This window comes from Phascolarctos cinereus, unplaced genomic scaffold (assembly GCF_003287225.1).
Source record: "Phascolarctos cinereus isolate Bilbo 61053 unplaced genomic scaffold, phaCin_HiC Scaffold_4;HRSCAF=312, whole genome shotgun sequence".
NCBI lineage: Eukaryota > Metazoa > Chordata > Mammalia > Diprotodontia > Phascolarctidae > Phascolarctos > Phascolarctos cinereus.
Genome location: NW_027555847.1, coordinates 283,465,444 through 283,487,389, shown reverse-complemented (window position 1 = coordinate 283,487,389; position 21,946 = coordinate 283,465,444). Strand labels below are relative to the sequence as shown.

The following is a 21,946-nucleotide window of genomic DNA, read 5'->3' as shown; positions in this document are numbered from 1 at the left end:
CTCATACCTTCTGATTGATCTCCCTGTCTCCTCAACTCTATCCATCCTTCACTCAGCTGCCAAAATGATTTTCCTAAAGTATAGATCTCACTACATCACTCTCCTAGTCGATAAGCTCCAGTGGCTTCTTGTGACCTTCAGGATCAAATAAAAATCCTGTTTGACTTTTAAAGTCCTTCATAACCCAGCCTCTTTCTACATGTCCATTCTTTTCATACTTTCTTCTCCTTCACAGACTCTACACTCCCATGACACCGGTCTCCTTGCTGTTCCTTACATGGGACACGTTAACCCTGTGCATCCTCCCCAGGTGTTCTCCGTGCCTGGAATGCTCTCCCTCTACATCTCTGCCTCATGGTTCCACCTTCTGTAAGAAGCCTTTTCCAGTCCTCCTAAATGGGAGTGTTTCTCTCTGAGATTACCTCAAGTTTGTCCTGTGTATAGCTTATTTGTATATAGTTACTGTCATGTTGGCTCCCCCATTAGAATGTAAGGTCTTTGCCTTTCTTTGTATCACTAGGACATAGCACCGCTCTTGGCACACAGTAAGTGCTTTATAAATGACTGCTGACTTGACAAGTAACTCTAGGGTGTCCTAATTGACTCTGGAACCCTTCATGAATTCTAGGTCTAGTGTTTGGGATAATTAATTAAGTACTTACTTAACCAATCCTCCAGTCAGCACAAATACCAGATCATGCAAGAGACACATAAATTTAATAGCAAAGGCATTTAATTAAGACATGACAGAAATGTAAATAACAAAGAAGAAATCAAATGTAGCTGCCCTTCTAGCTGACTGCCTTAGTGGAGGCCTAAGTTGCTAAAAAATCCTAGGGTTTTATTTCTTCTAAGCTCAAGAAGATCAGGAATGGAAAGGAGAGTTTCTGGTACAGTAAGATTTGAAAAACTCTAGAGAGACAGGAAGAAACTCAAAGAATGCAGTAAGGATGCTAATGGCAGTGGCACATGGAAAACTCTCTTCTGGAAACTTGGAAGCCTCTTTAATGTTTTCCTTTCCAGGGCTTGCAGCTCATTTATTTATTTACTTCTGGTGAGGCAATCAGGGTTAATTGACTTGCCCAGGGTCACACAGCTAGTAAGTATCAAATGTCTGGTCTGAGGTCAGATTCTAACTCAGATCCTCCTGACTCCAGGCCCAGTGCTTTATCTACTGCGCCATCTAGCTGCCCCAAAGCTCATTTATTAAAAGACTCTAGTAGAGAGTGGCTTCTTGGGGGAACAATGGTGAGTCTACTCCACTCCCCCTTTCTCCCTTTGGTTTTCTTAGGGATAGCATAGACATCCTGTTGATTCAGTTCAGCACATCACCCCTACCTCTGTGTTGCCCAAGGTGATCCTTCTGTTCCAACATCAGAGAGGATCTGGAGTTCCTGGTGACTTTTTGTGCCCAGAAAAACAGGAAGAATTGTCAAGGGCCTGAGCCTTTGGTCCTCTGAACCACTTAAGTCTTGAGTATGTTTTCAATATCTTTGAAGAAAAAAAAACTAGCCTAGTCCCTCTGGTAGATACTCTTACTACAAGAGGTTAGGCTCTCTCTGGACTGAATCCAGTTCATGACCATGTATTATTCAGAACTGGGGGACCCTTTGGAGAGAAACGGTGAATGCCTCACATTATTCCTTGGGTGAAGGACTGGTTCTTTGTTGTTAGATATGTAACTCTGTCTCTGTCTTTTACACACACACACAAATGTATATACGTACTTGAAGTATCATGTAAAAGTACATCTGAGAGGTATCTAAAAAAAGTACTATGGAGTTTAAAGGTGTCACTTTGGAGCAAGGAAATCAGAAAAGGTTTCATGGAGATGAATTGAAGGATTTTGAAGAATGACTATGACTTAAATCTTAAGAGCTGGGAGTAAGAGAAGGTCATTCCAGGCATGGAGAGAAAGGGAATAGTCTACTTTGTTTAGACAATGTAGTATCCAAGAGAGATTGGAAAGGTAGATTGTGGACAGTCTTGAATTCAACAAACATTATATGCCTACTATGTACTAGGAAACAAAACCATGTGTACCCTCAAGGAATATACATTTTGATGAATTTTGCTTCCTGGGAGCCAAGATGATGGAGTAGAAAGTAAATCTCTCTCATCATTCCTTATTAACCTCTGAAAGCCCAGAAAATATTGCCTCAGGAAAAACCCTGGAATAGCTGAACCAGCAGAAAGGCAGGTGCAGCAGTCCAGTAGTTAAGGAAGTTTGAAGGATTAATGGGAAAGGCCCCTCTTGCCCTGGGGGAGGAGGAGCAATACAGAAGGGAGATGTCCCAGCAAGCTAGCGGAAAGCCCTATCTCAGCATCCCAGGGGAGATCCTGAACCTGAGGTGGTGGAGCAGTCAAGCATCAACACCAGGACCCATGAGTGCCTCAGTAGAGGCAGGGAAACCAGCTCAGAAAACCACCATGTGCCACAGCATTCTCCCACAGCCAAGTCACCCAGGGCCTCAGCAAAACTCTGGGAAGTGCAGCTCCAAGGAGACCTAAAGCCCCAGGTGGAGAAACATCCCGCAGCAGTGAAACATCCATCTGCAAGGAGCCAAAGAAAGTGAAAGGCCTGGGTAAGCAGGAAACCTCCAGAGGCCGGACTACCCACCCCTATCCCTAGAGCTCCAGTGTTGTTGATTCCAGCCCAACACCAGGGAAGCTGCCAGAAATTTATCCTAGAGAAGGAGGTACAAAATCTAATGGAAGAAAACAATTTGTTAAAAATTAGAATCGGGCAAGTGGAAGTTAATGACTCTGTGAGAGAGTGAGAAGCAATCAAACAGAAACAAAAGGATGAAAAAATAGATGAAAACGTAAAATACCTCATTGGTAAAGCAACTGACCTGGAAAATAAATCCAGGAGAGACAATTTAAAAACTATTGATCTACTGGAAAGACTTGTAAGGACTAATGCTGAGTGAAGTGAGCAGAACCAGGAGAACTTTACACATAGTAACAGCCATGTTGTACGATGACTAATGTTGATAGACTTAGCCCTTCTCAGCAATGCAAGGATCTAAGAAATCTCCAAATATCTCACAATGAAAATGCTATCCACATCCAAAGAAAGAACTATGGAGTTTGAATGCAGATTTTCTTCTGTTTTGTTTTGTTTCCTCTTTCTGGTGGTTCCTCCTGTTGGTTCTAATTCTTCCTTACAACATCACTAATGTGAAAATATGTTTAATAGGAATGTATATGTAGATCCTATATCAGATTGCAGGCCGTCTTGGGGAGGGAGGTGGGCAGTGAGGGGGAGGAAATTTTTAAACTTAAAACTTATTGAAGGAAGTGATTGTTGATAAATAAAAATAAATTAATAAAACATTTTTTAAAAAAATTATTGGTCTACCTGAAAACCATGATGAAAAAAAAACAGCCTGGACAGCATCTTTCAGGAAATCATCAAGGAAAACTGCCCTGAGGTCCTAGAACTACAGGGTAAAATAGCCATAGAAAGGGGGGCAACTAGGTAGCTCAGTAGCTAAAGCACCGGCCCTGAAGTCAGGAGAACCTGACTTCAAATCCTGCCTCAGACCAAAGCACTTGATACTGACTAGCTGTGTGACCCTGGGCAAGTCACTTAACCCCAATTGCCTAAAAAAAAAAAAATAGCCATAGAAAGAATCTACTGATCACCTCCTGAAAGAGATCCCAAATTGAAAACGCCAAGGAATATAGTAGCCAAATTCCAAAATTACCAGGTCAAAGAGAAAACACTGCAAGCAGCCAGAAAGAAACAATTTAAATATCAAGGAACCACAGTCAGGATTACACAGGACCTTGCAGCTTCTACATTAAAAGATCATAGGGTGTGGAATACAATATTCCACAAGGCAAAGGAGATTGGATTACAACCAAGGATCAACTACCCAGCAAAAACGAGCATAATCTTTCGGGGGAGGAGATGGACATTCAATGAAATAGGGGACTTTCAAACCTTCCTGATAAAAAGACCCGAGCTCGGGGCAGCCAGGTGGCACAGTGAATAGAGTACCAGCCCTGAAGTCAGGAGGACCTGAGTTCAAATCTGGCCTCAGACCAAACACTTGACACTTACCATCTGTGTGACTCTGGGCATGTCACTTAACCCCAATTGCCTAAAAAAGCAAAACCAAAAACAAACAAACAAACAAAAAAAAGACCAGAGCTCAATAGAAAATTTGATCTTCAAATACAAGACTCAAGAAAGACATAAAAAAGTAAACAGGACAGGAAAAAACAACATGTTATTAATAAGGGCAAACTGTTTACATCCCTACAAGGGAAGATGACACTTGTAACTCTTGAGAACTGTAATTGCTATTATACCATTTTATAGGGGTATACATAGAGGGGGTGGGTATAAGTTGACTTTGATGTAATGATAAAAAAAAATCTAAGTGGAATAAATGGATTTAAGTAAGTGGATTAATCTGATCTAATTAAGGGACTATACTGGGAGAAAAGGAAAGGAGGAGACAGACAAGAGTAAATTATGTTACAGGAAAGGCACAAAAACCTATTACAGTAGAGGGAAAGAAGGGAAGGAAATGAGCATTGTTTCAACTTTACTCTCATCAGATTTGGCTCAAGGAGGGAATAACAATCAGTTAGGTATAGAAATCTAACTTGCCCTACAGTCAGTAGGAGAGAAAAGGGGAAAGAAAAGGGAGGGAGGATAAAAGGAAGGAAAGAAGTAGTAAGGGTAAAGGGGAAGAAAAGGGAGGAGACTAATAGAAGGGAGGAGGGACTGAGGGAGGCGGTGGTCAAAAGCAAAACACTAGTGAGGAGGGAAAGGGAGAAAGGAGAAAGAAATGCATAAGCAGCAGGGGGAAATAGGATAGAGAGAAAGCCACAGGTAGTAATCATAATGGTTGATGTGAATGGAATGAACTCTCCCATAAAACAGAAGGGGATAGCAGAATGGATTAAAAACCATAATCCTAAATATGTTGTTTACAAGAAACACATTTGAAACAGAGGGACACACAGGGTAAAGGTAAAAGGCTGGAATAGAATATATTATGCTTCAGCTGAAGTAAAAAAATAGCAGGGCTAGCAATCCTGATTTTAGACAAAGCAAAAGCAAAAATAGATCTTATTAAAAGAGATAAGGAAGGAAACTACATCCTGCTAAAAGGCACCATAGACAATGAAGTAATATCATTGCTAAACATGTATGCACCAAGTGGTATAGCATCCAAGTTCTCAGAGGAGAAGTTCAAGGAGTTACAGGAAGAAATAGACAGCAAAACTATACTAGTGGGGGACCTCAACCTCTGTGTCTCTGAACTAGATAAATCTAACCACAGAATAAAGAAGAAAGTTAAGGAGGTGAATAGAATTTTAGAAAAGTTAGATATGGTAGTAGACCTCTGGAGAAAACTGAATGGGAATAGAAATGAATATATTTTTTTCTCAGTGGTAGATGGCACATACACAAAAATTGACCAAGTACTAGGGCATAAAAACCTCATAATGCAATGCAGAAAAGCAGAAATATTAAATGCATCCTTTTCAGAGCATGATGCAATAAAAATTATATGTAATAAGGGCCATGGAAAGATAGGTTAAAAATTGGAAACGAAATTATCTAATCCTAAAGAATGAATGGGTCAAACAACAAATCATAGAAGCAATCAATAACTTCATTCAAGAGAATGAAAATAATAAGACAACATACCAAAACTTACGGGATGCAGTGGAAGCAGTTCTTAGGGGAAGTTTTATATCTCTAAATGGTTACATGAATAAAATAGAGAAAGAGGAGATCAATGAATTGGGTATGCAAGTAAAAAAACTAGAAAAAGAACAAATTAAAAATCCTCAATTAAATACCAAATTAGAAATATTGAAAACCAAAGGAGAGATTAATAAAATTGAAATTAAGAAAACTATTGAACTAATAAATAAAACTAAGAGGTGGTTTTATGAAAAAACCAATAAAATAGATAAACCTTTGGTTAATTTAATTAAAAAAAGAAAGAAGAAAACCAAATTACCAGTATCAAAAATGAAAAGAGTGAATCCACCACCAAGGAAGAGGAAATTAAAACAGTAATTAGGAACTATTTTGTAAATGTCTGGTTGAACTAAGGTCTTCCCCCAGGCCTAATATGTTGTCTACTGCTCCACTAACAACGAGTTGGAAGGAGTGGAGGAAGATAATTTAGGAGCCAGTACCCAATCTAAACTTTGAAGGAAGTTAGGGGTGACTTAAGGGGTAGAAAGGAGAAGGGAGCATTAGTCTATTTTTTTAAATTCAGTAGGAAATATGAAGGCACTGAAGGCTTTTGAGCAATGGATTAATAGGAGTAGCATATACATAAATATTTATATGTACACACACACACACACACACACACACACACACACACACACACACCCATGACCCTGTTCCTGGCTCCCAAACTTCTGAACGGTGCTGACTCATCCTAGAAACTTCTCTCAGCTCCCAAGGCCTCCTTGGTCCAAAACATCCACCACTCTTGATGTCTTTTCAACCTAGAGTATCCCTTTGTAAGACCTGTTTCCTCCTGGAGCCTTCATTTTATGAGTATTGGCCTTATGAAAGGGTCCCTATCCCTGCTTTAGGCTAATAGGCTTTATGAAGCTTTATACATCTTTTTAAAAGTGGGAGAAAGTCATCAAAAAAAGAACATTAACTCCTTCCCACCATGCATAATTCATAAGTTAATACAATGAAGACAAATACTATAAAATATCAATGAAAATTAAAATATGACAGAAAAAGCAGACTGATTTGAACACTATAATTTCATTCTTTTTTTCATATCAGTTGTCGCCTGTATCCATGAGAAATGACAGTACTTTGGTATTTGGACAGAGGAGAATGTAAAGGCATATCAGCTATTTTTATGTGGGGGGAACACTTCTTTAAAACAATATCTCGATCTTCCCCATGGCAAAGTCTTTCAGAGCGATCCAGAAACAGGCTTTCTTCTAAAGGACCAGAGTGGATCCCACTCAGCTGCGCATGCTGAAGAAAGAAACAACAGGTTTTGTGTATTATACAAGTGACCATTTGCTTTTTATATGAAAGGTTTCTGGGAACATAGATTTAGGTCTAAAAGGGACCTCAGAGGTCATCTAGTAGAACCTATACCAAAGTAATAATGCTCATTACAACATCCCCAACTGATTGAATTTCTACATCCCGTTTCACTTCTGGACAAATCTAATTATGAGGATGTTTTCCCTTTTATTAAAGAAGAAATCTACCTTCCATCAATTACTGCTGGTTTTGCCCTCTAAACCCAAGCATAACAAGTCTAATCCTTATTCTATATAATGGTTTTCCAAGGACTTGAAAATAACAGTCTTCCCTCTAAATCTTCTCTCCTTCAGGCTAAATAAATAATTTTTCTTCACCATTCTGATTCCTAGAACCACAACTAGCTTTCTGACGCCTGGCACAAGCTTCACAAAAAGTGACACAGAAACATCTTAAATCAACTTTTAAAGACAATTCTAGTAAAAAGAGGTTTGGAAAAATCACAGGACATGGGGGAATATGCCTCTTGGGAGAGAGATAAAGACCATAAAACAAATAGTGAGGCCATCATGGGGCTGGTTGGAGGGAAGAGCAAGGTAAGGCTGGGCTGGACCAGGGAGAAGCTAACCTGGAGTATACCTCCCCTGGGAAGATAAACAGACTCAGTAGAGGTAGAGGGCTGATGCCACTATCGCCCCTGCTTCCCCTCCAACCTCTATAGCAAGGTTTCTTGCTCCAGCTGTCCCTCTCCTCACCTCACTGCCTGTCATCATCTCCTATCACTCTGCAAAGCTGGATAGGGGAAGGGTAAACAAAGTAAGTCAGGCATTGTTGAATAAATAAATATTTACTATTATTATAATATGCATAAAACGGTCATGCATTGCTATTCTGAATCAAAGAATATGATTAGTTATCAGATTGATTCCTTGCTAAATCTATAACTCTTCCCTGATTTAGCAAAACATAGTCTTACCAAAAAATAACTTCCTAGTAAGTCTGATATATTTAAAATTAATTATCCATCACAGAAAATATATTCTCTTCAAAGCATAAAACTTGTCTGGGTGGTCTAATGATTAAAAAACATCTCAAGTTACTTTTGTTTATTTAGATTAATTGATAAACATTTGTTAAGCATCTGTTATGTGCTAGTTACCAGGACAGATACTGGGAATACAAAGACAAAAATAAAACATTCCCTGCCTTCAATGTATTCTATCTAGGGGGAAGTTTGTCTTGATTATGTTCTTTTCACTTTCTTTCCCCTCCACCCCAACAAGTGTTGCTTGATCTTTATGTCAAAATCTGAACTTTTTTTTTTGATCAGAAAAATTCAGGTCAGTTTATATCCTGGGTGAATTTATATGTGCAATATAGCAATATATTTTCTATATACAGAAAGGGATAGGAATCTTTGCTTCTGGGTCCTCCTTTCCATTTTTTAAAATTAAATTTTTATTTCTTTAATCAATGAAAATCCAATTTTTCTCCCTTCTACCCCCTTCCCTTATTTAGGAAGAAAAATAAAATCCCTGTAACAAATAAAAGTCAGGGAAAACAAATTACATGTTCTTTTTCTTTTTTAAAACATCAACCTTTGACTGAAAAATGAAATGATAAAAAAGAATTTGCAAAATTTTTCAACAGACTGAACTGTCAGTCTTTACCTGAAAATACATGACAACATTTACCATGGTATTCTAACAGTATGTGCAATATAAGCTTAAAAATATAAGTGCTGGATTGTACTGTTCAACACAATGAATCTTGCTTCTGTTTCTAAGAACCTGTCTTAAATAGCTTCATAGCATTTGCTGTATGTGGGCTTGATTTCTCAATGTGGGGACAAAAGGCAGAAACAACTGCTCTGTGTCCCACCTTTGTTTATACTTGTCCATTGAATATATCAATGGCTTCTCAAACACTACATGTCCAGCCCTTTCATTGTACAGATTTAGAGTAAATTGGAACCCAAGAGGTTAAGTGATCTGTCCAAGGTAGCAATTATCAGAAACGGAATCTGAACCAAGGTATTGTAACCCCAGAACCAATGCTCTTTCCTGTCTTACCAAATATTGCTTTGTAGAACTCATCTTTTCCCCAAAATCCATCCATCCTTCTAACTTCCCTATATTTTTCAAGGGTAGCACCATCTATATAGTCACCTAGATTCACAAACTTGGTGTCATTTTCGGTTCTTAACTCTCTTTCTCAGGCCACATATCCAATCAGTTGCTAAATCTTGTTGATTCTCCTCCTACAACATATCTATTCCCTTCCCTCCATTCACATGGCTACCACCCTAATGTTAAGGCCCTTATTATCCATCACCTGACCTATAACAGTAGCCTCCAAATAGTCTTCCCCATTTCTGATCTCTATTTTCTAATTCATGATCCAAACAACTGCTAAAATGATATTCTGAAATAGGTCTAATTTTATTACTCCCCTGCTCCAGAAGTTTCAAAGACTTCCTATTGTCTCTAAGATAAAATACAAACTCCCCTGTTTCCAGCCTATCTTCCCTTTTTTTTTTTTTTTGGTTAGGCAATGGGGTTAAGTGACTTGCCCAGAGTCACACAGCTAGTAAGTGTTATATATCTGAGGTCAGATTTGAACTCAGGTCCTCCTGACTTCAGGGCCGGTGCTCTATCCACTGCACCACCTAGCTGCCCCCCAGCCTATCTTTCTGGAAGGAATTGTAGAGGTCTGAAGCTCAGAGAGGTTCTTGCCCAAAGTCACACAGGTAGTATAGTTGAAAAGCCAGGTTTTGAATCCAAGGTCTTGAATTCTTTCAACTATATTTCTCTGCCCTATGATTTTGCATAGCTCTTTTGATTATGATTTTACATAGTTCCATTTACAAGTTCTACATTCCAAGCAAATCGGCCTACTTGCTGTTCCTTATACATGACATTTCACCTTTTACCTCTGTGTCTTCCCACATTCTGTCTGTAGTCCATGGCTAGAACAGTCTATCTTCTGACCTCCACCCCTTGAAACTTGTAGCTCCCTTCAAGGCTCAGCTTAATATGCCACCAGAAGTGGGGTTCAAATCCCATCTCTGATGTTGAGCAGCTACATCATCTTGAGCATGTCTCAACCTCCCTGGGCCTCAGTTTCCTTAAATATAAAGATTAGGGGATAGGATAAGATGGCCGCTGAGGTCCCTTTTCAGTTTAGATCTATGATCCTGTGACCCATTCTATACAAGGCCTTTTCTGATCCTTCCCTAGTTGTTAGTGGTCCCTCTTCCTCTCCGGGGCCCCAAATTACTTTTTGTTTAATTTTGTATTTACTTAAGTTCCACAGTTGCAATAACTCTTTTATTTTTGTCCTTGTGCTCCCAGTGCCTAGGAGAGTACCTGGCACATAATAGGTACTTAATAAATGCTGTTGAATTGAATTAAATTGTTGTCCCCCTTCCCTCTATTTATACAACTTAAAATTTTAAATAGTTACTGACAAATGAGAATGTCTTAGATCATTCATTGTAAGAGTTCAAGTATTGAAATATATATAAATAATTCTGTCTATAAATATCCTTAGAATATATAAAACTAAATACATAACAATGATGTAACTATAACTATATATATGTATATGTATGTATGTGTATATTATATATATACATACACATATACATACATACACACACATATACATATGCACACACATACATAAAATTTGTGGATAAAATTTCTGGCCCTGATACCTTTAGATGCACTTTTCTGAATTTCATGTCTAGTTTCCAGCTCATCGTGTAATGCCTGGGAATTAGTCCTTGTTTTAAAGAAAACCTTGGCAAGTGTATCTGGTTGGGCCTGGAGAAGAGAGATTGAGAAGAAAGGACATGTAGAGAACTGAATACACTGAAATTTAATGTCAGCTCTAAGGTTCAGTGAAACTGGTGGCAAGTGCCTGAACTTTGTCTTGCCTGGTGTTGTAGAATCTCAGGTGGGGGGTAGGGGAAAGACACATTAAAGAAAATGAGGAGCCTCTTCTAGATGCTTCTTTGAAAAAGAAAAAAGACCTAATTCTTGTGTACTATGAGTAGATGCAATGAAACAGTCACTTGCCCCGACTCCACCGCTATTAGGTGAGTCTGGGCTACTCTAGCTGAATATTATCTTTTCCCCTTGAAGGTTGCCCTTGATGTGTCAACTTTAAACATTAAACCAATATCTCTTGGGGTAAAATCATGGGGGAGGAGCAGTGAAAGAAGGAAAAGAATTTTGTAATTTTCCCTGGGTCCTAGATTCCACCCCACACACTTTATTCCCTAAAGACAGTTTAAAGAACTTTAATTTAATTACCTAAAGGTAATTCCTCCTCCTCTCTAAAGGAAGTAATAACTTGTTACAAAAAAAAAGCCTTAGCCCATTTTCTGCATAATCCATAAAGCTTGGGATAATCAGTTCTTGGTATTCTTTGAATATTTTCTGATACTACTTCAGAAGTTAGAACAAATGCCTTCTGCATAAGATGCCCAGAGAGACCAATCAAATTGTTCCCTAATTTCGGGCTTCAATCTTCTCTTTATCCTGTCCAGGGACAATGTAATTCTAACAGTTCCCTTGTTTTCTCACCATTTCTCCAGTTCATCCTTTTTAGCATCGGGAGTACAAGGTGTATCAGCTTCTTTTGCTTCTCCTGCTGAAGCTGTGGCCATCACTAGATGTCCTCCAGAGCAGAGCTCCAACACTGACTGATTAAAAAAGTCTCTGCTCACTGATACATTCTTCCTATTATGACACTGGAGCTCCTGATGGAATGGGATTTCTGTTTCCATAGCAATCCTTATCAACAGCAACAGAATTGTAGAGTTCCAAGTTCTAAGACATCTTCTCTAATGCAAGGATGGGATGAGATTTTATAGTCTAGGATGAAAGAAATAAGACATTTACATGAATTACTCTAATAAAAGTCCTAATATGATAAGTGCCTAGTGACCTGAGAGTGTTATGAAAAGATATGAAGAAGGAAGCTACCACTTCTAGCTGGAGAAATCAAGGGATGACTTTGCAGATTTAAACAAATCGAGATATGGGAATAATATACTAGAGAACAAAAGTCCAACTTAGAGGAAGGAACATACATAGCTCCTACTATTGGCCAGGTACTATGCTATGTGTTTTTATAAATATTATCTCATTTGATCCTCACAGCAATCCTGGTGCCATTATTATCATCCCCATTTTACATTTGAGAAAGAGGTTAGGTGACTGTCCCAAGGCCACACAGCTAGTAAGTGTTTAAGGCTGGATTCAATCTCAGGTCTTCCTAATTCTACTGTACCACCAGCTGCCTCTGGTGTAAATTCTAATTTAATGTGAAATAAAGCTGAAAATGCTGGTTGGTTGGAACCAGATAGACTTAAATGCCAGGATAAGGAGTTTGAATTTTATCTTATAGGCAATTGCGGGTGGTGGTGGGGCGGGGAGGGGAAAGGGTCACTGAATGTTTTATGCTTTAAGATTTCTCTGATAGCAGGGGATTGGAGAAGGGGGAGTTAGAGGCAAGAAGAGCAATTAAGAGGTTATTTAAATGGTCCAGGTGAGAGGCAATAAAAACTTAAACTAGTTTGGTAGCTGTGGAAATGGAAAAAAAGAGAGAGAGAGAGAGAGAGAGAGAGAGAGAGAGAGAGAGAGAGAGAGAGAGAGAGAGAGAGAGAGAGAGAGAGAGAGAGAGAGAGACAGATGCTAGAGATAATTCAAGTTTTTGAACCAAAAGGAATTGGCAACTGGCTGGATATGGGAGACAAGGGAAGGTAATAGTCAAAGGTGATTCTAAAATTCCCAACCAAGGTAACTGGAACAGTGGTGCCACCTTCAAAAGAAATAGGTAAGTTAGGAAGAGTAGTGAGTTTTGGTAGAATACTCTGGATCTCAGTTTTCCCTTCTATAAAATGAAAAGTATTGGAGTAGATAATCTCTAAGATGTCTTCCAGCTCCAAAATCCTATGATGACTGTATCCCAAAGAGATTTTTCTTTTTAAAAAAAGGGAAAAGGACTTATTTGTTTTTGCTAGGCAATGGGGTTAAGTGACTTGCCCAGGGTCACACAGCTAGTGTTATGTGTCTGAGGCTGGATTTGAACTCAGGTCCTCCTGAATCTAGGGCTGGTGCTCTATCTACTGCGCCACCTAGCTGCCCTGAAAAGGACTTATTTGTAAAAAATATTTATAGTAGCTCTTTTCATTGTGGCAAAGAATTGGAAATTTAAGGGATGCCCATCAACTGGGGAATGGCTGAACAATTTGGGTATATTATTGGGATGGAATACTACTGTGCTATAAGAAATGGTCAGCGGGATGGTTTAAGAAAAATCTGGGAAGACTTATGTGAACTGATGCAAAGAGAAGTGAGCAGAACTAGGAGAACATTCTACCCAGTAACAGTAAAATTATACGGATGATCAATTGTGAATTACTTAGTTATTCTCAGTAATGCAATGATCTAAGACAGTTCTGAAGGACTTATGATGAAAATGCTATCCATCTCCAAAGAAAGAACTGGTGGAAACTAATGAATGAAGATTGAAACATACTTTTTTACTTTCTTCATTTTTTGGTCTGTTTTTCTTTTGTAATATGGCTAATATGGAAATATGTTTTGCATTATTTCACATATATAATCTATATCAAATTGCTTGCCTTCTTAAGGAGGGAGGAAGGATGGATAGGAGCGGAAGAATTTGGAACTCAAAATTTTAAAAAACAAATGTTAAAATTTTTTTACATATAATTGAGAAATATTTAATGAAATAAATAAAAGTATATTGGGGGAAAATCCTATGATGAGTTCAATTCAAAATACATTGAGTTTGAGGACTGAGAAGCATTCACAAGGAGATAGATACTCAGTAGGTAGTTGAAAACATGGGAGAAACTTAGAGGAAAGGTCAGTGTTTGACATAAAGATTTAGGAGAATAAGAACTGAAAAAGTTAACTGGGGGCAGCTGGGTGGTGCAGTGGATGGAGCTCCGGCCCTGGAGTCAGGAGGACTTGAGTTCAAATTTGACATCAGATACTTGACATTTACTGTGTGACCTTGGGAAAGTCACTTAACCCTGACTGCCTCACCAAAAAGCAAAAAAAAAAAATTAACTGAATTTAGCAATAAAGAGACAGTAAGCTTGGAGAGAGCAGTTTTGATTACGTTAGATACAAAAGCCAGATCATAGGGGGTTAAGATAGGGAGTGAGGCTACTAGGTCTGTATCCCAAAGAGATAGAAAAAAAGGAAAAGAACCCATTTTGTACAAAAATATTTGTAGAGGCTCCTTTTAAGGTAGCTAAGAATTGGACATTGAGGGGATGCCCATCAATTGGGGAATGGCTGAACAAGTTATGATATATGAGTGTAAAGGAATATTATTGTGCTATAAGAAATGACAAACAGGATGATTTCAGAAAACGTTGGAAAGACTTAAACTGATACAAAGTGAAGTGAGCAGAATCAAGAGAACATTGTACACAGTAACAGCAATATTGTATGATGAAGAATTGTAAATGACTTAGCTATTCTCAGCAGTATAATGATCCAAGACAATCCCAAAGGACTCATGATGAAAAATACTATCCACCTCCGGAAAAAAGAACTCATGTTGTCTGAATATAGACCCAAACTTCCTTCCTTCCTCTCTCTCTCTCCTTCCCTCCCTCTCTCTCTTTCTTTCTTGCATAAAATGACTAATATGGAAATGTTTTACATGATTGCCCATGTATGACTTATACCAGATTCTTACCATCTCAGAATTTGGTACTCAAAACTTTAAAAAAATTAATATTAAAAATTGTTTTTACCTGTAATTGAGGAAAATATTATTATAAAAAAGATAGGTAATGAGGCAGTAGAAGTAGAAAATATAGGGTCATAGATCATATTCTTTTCATAGTGTAGTAGAAGATATAGGACAATAGTCTAAGAGTATAATAGTAGGCTTGGGAAGGTTGTTTTGTTTTTGTTTTTTAAGGCTCATGGAGACCTAAATAGGTTTATAGGCAAGGAGGAAGAAGTTAATTGAGAGGAGAAAACTGAAAATACATGTGGTCATGACAGCTAGAGCAAGGCACTAGAGAAAAGAGAGAAGAGAATCAAGACAAAATCAGCACTTAGTAAGGAATGTCTGTATTTCCTCTTGAAACTAGAGAAAAGGAGTGAATGACTGAAAACAAAAGTTTTTAGGTATAGAGGATGGGTTTTAAGTAAACTTAAATGACTATAGCATTAATCTCAGTAAAGGAGGTAAGATCACTTTTTTAAGATACTGATATCTTTTTTTCCTTTTGTTCCTAATCAATGAGATCTATCAGTGCCAATTTATTTTGGGCAGGGGGGGGGGGGGGGGGGGGCTCTGCAGAGGCAATGTTGTGCCCTAGAAGGAAAAATAGATCAGCCCTTCCACTTACCAGCTGTGTGGCTTTGGGCCAATCAAGTAATCCCTGTTAGTTGCAGTTTCCTTGTCTAAAACACATAGATTCAATTTTAAAAGCGTTTAAGTACCTACTACATACAACACATTGTGCTAGGCACAGAGATACGAAGACAAAAGGAAAAACAGACCCTGCCCTCATGGAACTTACATTCTACTTGGAGGGAGGGGAAGATACAACACTTAGACAAAGAAATATGGGAAATCTGAGGAGAGAAAGAACACAAAACTCTTTAAGGAGCATCCAAAAGGCTTACTGTAGGAAGTAGTATATGAAATGAATCTTGACGGACTCTAAGAGTTTTCAGAAGGGGAGACAACATTCTAAGCATGAGGTGGAGGATAGCTGAGATTCAGTATTAGCAAACAAGTGAACTGGTTTGGCTGGAATATAGAGTTCCTACATAAATAGAAATAATATAAAAGAAGATAGTTCTGTAAGGGTAGGCAGGCTCTCACCTGCTGTGAAGGGCTCTCTTGGCTCTGTGAAGGGTCAAGCTGAGATATTATTAATACTCTTACAATCTATTTTAAAGAGGTGTTATAAGTATAATGTGAAATAAGATGAAATTAGAGAGAAATGTAAAGTCTTGCATTTGAATTTAAAAAATCGTCTTTATAAGTACAAGATAGGAGAAGGATAGACAGCAGTTGTTTTGAAAAAGATCTAGGGGTTTTAATCAATTGCCTTGTCAATATGAGTCAGAAGTGTGATATGGCAGCCACGAAAGCAAATGCAATCCTAATACAGTATTAGGGGTGTATTAGGATTGTATAATTTATGAGAATTAACAGTACTATAATATTCTACCTTTGTCAAATTTAAGGAAATGCGAGACACAGATGGGAAAATAATCTTGGAAAGGAAGGTTATCAAAATAGATACATAATCTGAATATTAAAGATCAACAAGTTGTAATCATAGGAAAGATAAAATTTAGCAACTAATTAAATATATGGAATAAATGAGATTGAGGACAAGAGGATGAGATTGAGGTTGTGAACCTGAATGACTTAGGAAAATGGTGGTGCCCTCAACAGAGATAGAGAAATTTGGAAGAAGAATGGAGACTTTCAGGGAAAAGATAACCTCTATTTTAGATATGTTGAATTTGAGATGCCTATGGAATATCCAGTTTGAAATGATCAATAGGTAGTTGGAATTGTGGACTTGGAGCCCAGGAGAAAGAAAAGACCTTTGATATATAGATCTGGGAATCATCTCTATATAGAAGAGATAACTGAACCTATAGGAGCTTATAAGATCAAGTGCATATGTCTTGACGGAAACTTGAGGTGGAACAACTGACCCTTACTTCACATATGAACTTTCATTTCAATAATAATAATAATGATGATAATAGCACATATTTATATAGCTCCTACTATGTGACAGGAATTATGTTAAATGCTTCACAAATATTATTTCACTTGATCCTCACAACAACCCTGTGAAATAGGTGCTATAATTATCCCCTTTTTACAGTTGGGGACATTGAAGTAAACAGAGATTAAGTGACTTACCCAGGCTCAAACAGCTAGTAAATGTCTGAGTTCACATTTGAACTCAGGTCCTAACTTTGGGCCCAGGGCTCTATCCATTGTACCACCACTATGCCTCTGAAAAGGCAGTATAAAGTAAATTTGTTTAAAGTAAATGTAGCTTTCCTTCATAGAAAATAGTTAGGTTCCAGAATGTTTGAGACCAAAAACTGGTTTCAGACAATATGATGATTGATTGTTAAACATTTTTAACTGTTTGATATTGGCATAGAGTAAAGGAGGAACAGTATCTATTCTAAGAGGCTGGTGGAAGGCCAAATCTGGACAGCATCAAGTTCAGCATGGCGAAGGAATATGCCAGTGAACAATCTGTACGACTGAACATCAGTGTTTTAGCAGGAGTGAAGGTTGGTGGAGCAATTTGGGACAGTTTTAGTATAACCCTTTTAAAACTTAAAGTCATACAATCAAGTTCCTGCCTGAAAATAGGTATGCAGGGGAAACATTATATATGTGTGTGTATATATATATGTGTGTGTATGTATGTATGTATGTATACATATATATATATATTTTATATTTTTATATATATGTATGTATATTTCATGAGGTTTAAAAAATCTTAGATTTTATTTTCTGCATAGTATCTCCATTAAAGTCCTCTCCTGATGTTTCACCATGACATGGATGTGACCCTAGGTTATTGAAGGCTATGCCAATATAGCACAAACCATGATAGGTCCTATCAAACCAGAAAGGTTTTAAGTACAGGGACTTACAAGGGACTATGCCTATCAATCTGCTGTCCAAGCCTAGATAAGTGGGTGAGTGCCTGATTACCAGAGGGATAGTCATAAGATAATTATTTGGGGGGTGGGGAGAAGGCGATCATAGCAATTCATCAAGATTATCTTTTAAAACATTATGATTCTCTGGAGGAGGGGGACAGGGAGGAATTAAATCTCCTGAAATATTTAAGCATGAATTTATAGTAGCACCCAAAGCTGTGGCTTCCAAATTTGGAAGAGTTCACAAACCCAAGGAAAAGGAACAATATAAGGACAGTTGCACCTAGAGCTGATACAGACTTTTGAAATGGATAATGACTGAATAGTTATCTTAAGTACATATTACATAAATATATGGTATTTATGTGTAGCACATGGCTTCCCTCACTCTGTGCTGTAATCTACCCCAGGTTCCAGAAACTGTGTGGTCAGAATCTCTCTAAAACCACAGGTCATAAGCCCCTATCAATGCGTTTTACTTTTTATTAGTCAAATGATATATCAACATAACAAGAGCACTTTAAGTGGCAATGTAGGTAAAGTAACCACAGAATATTTCCCACAGGAAGGACATAAAAATAAAAATGGCTAGAAGAAATGAAGCAAAAAAAAAAAAGAAAGAAATGAAGCAAGATGTTTTCTGTCCATTTTCTGTCCACACACCTGGATGTGTGATCTTTGGAGAGCTTACCTTTTCCTTAATGCCAGATACCATGGACAGGAGTTCTGAGACTGTAAAACTCATGTCTACCAAGGGAACGATAAAGCAAATTAAAATTGAAATGCTGCTTTTAGAGTAAGAGAAGGAAGCAAATTCCTTGTCTTTGTGGACCTGCCAGACCACAGACAAGTAGCTTGGTACAAAATTCTTGATGAAATCCTGTTCAATGAGGAATTGGTTGTGGCCCTGGACACAATGCTCAATGACATCGTTATAGGCAGCACCCTACAGCTGATAGCATTCACAGAGCTGATTTATCTCCAGTGATAGTAGCTCATAACCTTCCTGGGACTGAAGAGAATCAAAGTGAACAGGATTTACTTACTGGTGCAATCCACTTTATTATCATTGCAATGGTAGGGTCCACTCCTGACTCTCCAGACTTTTTCTACTATGCCCCTGTGTGGGCACCCTCTCTCCTCCCTTCAGGTTCTTTTTGTTTTTTCTTCCCCCATTAGAATGTGAGTTTCTTGAGGATAGAGACTCTGTTTGTGTTTGTATTCCTCGTGCTCAGCACAATGCCTGGTATATAGTTAAATTCTTAATAAATGCTTGTTGACTTGACTTGGCATGTTGACTATTAAGATGGTGCAGTGAATAGGAACAAAGAAGCCAATTCCCACACATGTATTTTAGAAAACACGAAAACAAAAGTGTCAGACTGAATAATAAATAATAAAGAGAGAAACCACAGTAAGTACTTTCATCTAGTCTATGTTGGCAAACCTAGAAGCCTATAAGCACTAAGGAGGAACTGGAGTAAAGCAAATGTGTGTTGGAGTTTTTCCAGTTCTGAAAGCTTCAAAATCTTCAAGGCAATTAAGCATGCCCCAGATTCAGGAATTGAAATACCAGCATGCTCTAGTGAGATCTCTGGGCAATTAAGCACCCTAAGAACTCTGTGCCAAACATGAGAATAAGAGCCACAAAGTGACAAAGATCCTACCAGAAGGCAGAGTTTAGTCTGTATGCTCTAGGGACTCTACATTTACAGTAAGCTGACATGAGTCATTCTTGATGGCCTTCTGTACCCAGAGGGGACAAGATATGCTTGGGAACCGACAGCATTGTGTTTATCACACACGGTGGGAAGTGAGGGCCAGGGGCAGGATCTCCAATAATACAGATCAGGGGCCCAACCCTCTGATTCAAGGATTCATGAGCAGTAGGAGCATAGCTCTGATGAAAGGCATCAATTCAGGAAGTAAAGCTAGAAACTTGAAAAATCAAAAGACACAAGCTAGAGGAAAAGTTACTCCACAATAACCACTATTTGAACCTCAGGTAAAGGTATGGCTTGGTCACAAGTTCTGTTAGATTTTCTAGAAGAATAAGATTTAAAAAAAGTATATTATAAATGAAACAAGAGCTCTAGAAGAACCAGAAGTAGAATAAACAGTTTACTAATGGAGGATCAAAATCTTCAGGAGACCAAATAATGGATTCCTGAGAATCAGAATGGACCAAGAAATCGACGACGTTACGAAACAAACAAACCAAAACAGAGAAAAGAAAATAAGATCCAAATGCTGCAAAATAGAAGAATATATTATCTATTTAAAAAAAATTGACCTGGAAAAATGGTCAAGCAAATATAAACAAAGAAACATCCTAGGCGCAGCTAGGTGGCTCAGTTGGTAGAGCACTGGCCTGGAGTCAGGAGGACCTGAGTTCAAATCCAGCCTCAGACACATAACACTTACTAGCTGTGTGACCCTGGGCAAGCCACTTATCCCCCATTGCCCAACCAAAAAAACAAAGAAACATCCTTCCATCTGAAAAATGCAATAAAAAAATGGATACCATATTTGAAGAAATCATTAATGAAAGTTAATATATAAAATTAGGAGCTTGTTTGAAAAAAAAACATTAGCTAATTTGAATTTTAAGAAACTAAATCAGTATCAAAAATGAAAAAGTTTAATTAACAATCAATGAAGAAATGAAATGAATTATTAGAAAACATTTTACCAAATTATTTGCCAATAAAAGTGATAGCCTAGTGAAATGGATATTTACAAAAATATACAGCTAGGTATTAATTAGTATAAATAATGAATCCTGTGTAATGGCTGAATTATTATGACTTGCCCCATCTGAAGATATAATTATATATAAAATATAGTAACTGATTCAAGACCAATGGAGACATATGATGAAAACTTTCAAAATGATTTTTATCTGTTTATTAATGTAATATAATAGTAAAGGACAAGAAAATATATTTCTGATTTATTATAGTGTTATGGAGTAAAGAAGGCAAAATTAAACAGTAAAAAATATTAAATATTGTGCCTAAAGGCAAGCCTACACTTATGACGAAAATATCATGATTATCATTTGTTTTAGCAGCACAGACTGAACTGTCATCACCTTCTATAAATCTTCATGCATATATTGATAGGTACAAAGAGCTTTATCCACATGTTGGACTTGCACGATCACACTTTTATACAATGAACCAAGTGTAGTTGGATGACCCAGGGCATTATCTAAAATCAGTATACTTATCTCCTGCTAGGGCATATTCTTGGTTTTTTTTTTTTAGGCAATTGGGGGTAAGTGACTTGCTCAGGGTCACACAGCTAGTGACAAGTGTTTGGTCTGAGGCTGGATTTGAACTCAGGTCCTCCTGACTTCAGGGCCGGTGCTCTATCCTCTGCGCCACCTAGCTGCCCTGTGGCTAGGGCATTTTCACTGACTGTCCCTCACACATGGAATGTTCTACCTCTTTATGTCTTGTCTCCTGGCCTCTCTGTCTTCCTTCAATTCCCCCAGAGGGTGGAAGCCTTTCCTACTTTCTCTTAATTTTAGTGCCCCCTCTCTGTAAATTATTTCTAATTTACACTGTATATACCTTGTTTGTACATAGTCATTTGCATGTTTTCTTTCCTATTAAATTGTGTGCTCCCCACAGGCAGGAACTATCTTTTGCCTTTCTTTGTATCTCCAGCAATGTAGCAGTGTCTGGCACATAACAGGCAATTGACAAATGTTTACTGACTTACTGAATGACTTTTTCTTTTTCAATAGTACTTTTCCCCCCAATTACATGTGAAGGCAATTTTTAACAGTCATTTAAAAGAAATTTGAGTTTCAAATTTTCTCCCTCCCTCAGACAATAAGCGATTTGATATAGGTTACATATATACAATCATGTAAAACATATTTCCATATTTGATTGAAAGACTTTTAACTTGATACTATTGTCCTTGAAATATTTTTCAGTACCTGGGCTAAAATAACTTGAAAATCAGTTTTTGAAAAGAGTTTTAGTCATCAATAATTTCTCATTTGAAAATCAAAGAATTGCAAGTGATTGATAGTTGTATCCTCTCCCAGCTTGAGGATTTTGAGATTGACAAGTTTTGGTTTTAATTTAAAAGCTGCTTCTGTATTACCTCCTAATAAAATTGTTATGCAATCCATAGACACTTTACATCTAGACTGTTTTCTTAGATCTTTAAACTCTAGAAGTCATCTTCT

General features: G+C 37.7%; 1 protein-coding gene across 1 annotated transcript; it reads right to left on the bottom strand.

The window, feature by feature from the left end:
• Positions 1-6,770: 6,770 nt before the first annotated feature.
• On the bottom strand, positions 6,771-11,790 carry SPMIP10 (sperm microtubule inner protein 10). The gene is made up of 3 exons (XM_021007378.1): positions 11,602-11,790; positions 10,728-10,836; positions 6,771-6,994 (listed from the first exon to the last, which is right to left on the bottom strand). Exons 1-3 carry the CDS (start codon positions 11,682-11,684, stop codon positions 6,785-6,787), a joined length of 402 nt encoding a protein of 133 aa, XP_020863037.1. The 5' UTR covers positions 11,685-11,790; the 3' UTR covers positions 6,771-6,784.
• Positions 11,791-21,946: the final 10,156 nt, after the last annotated feature.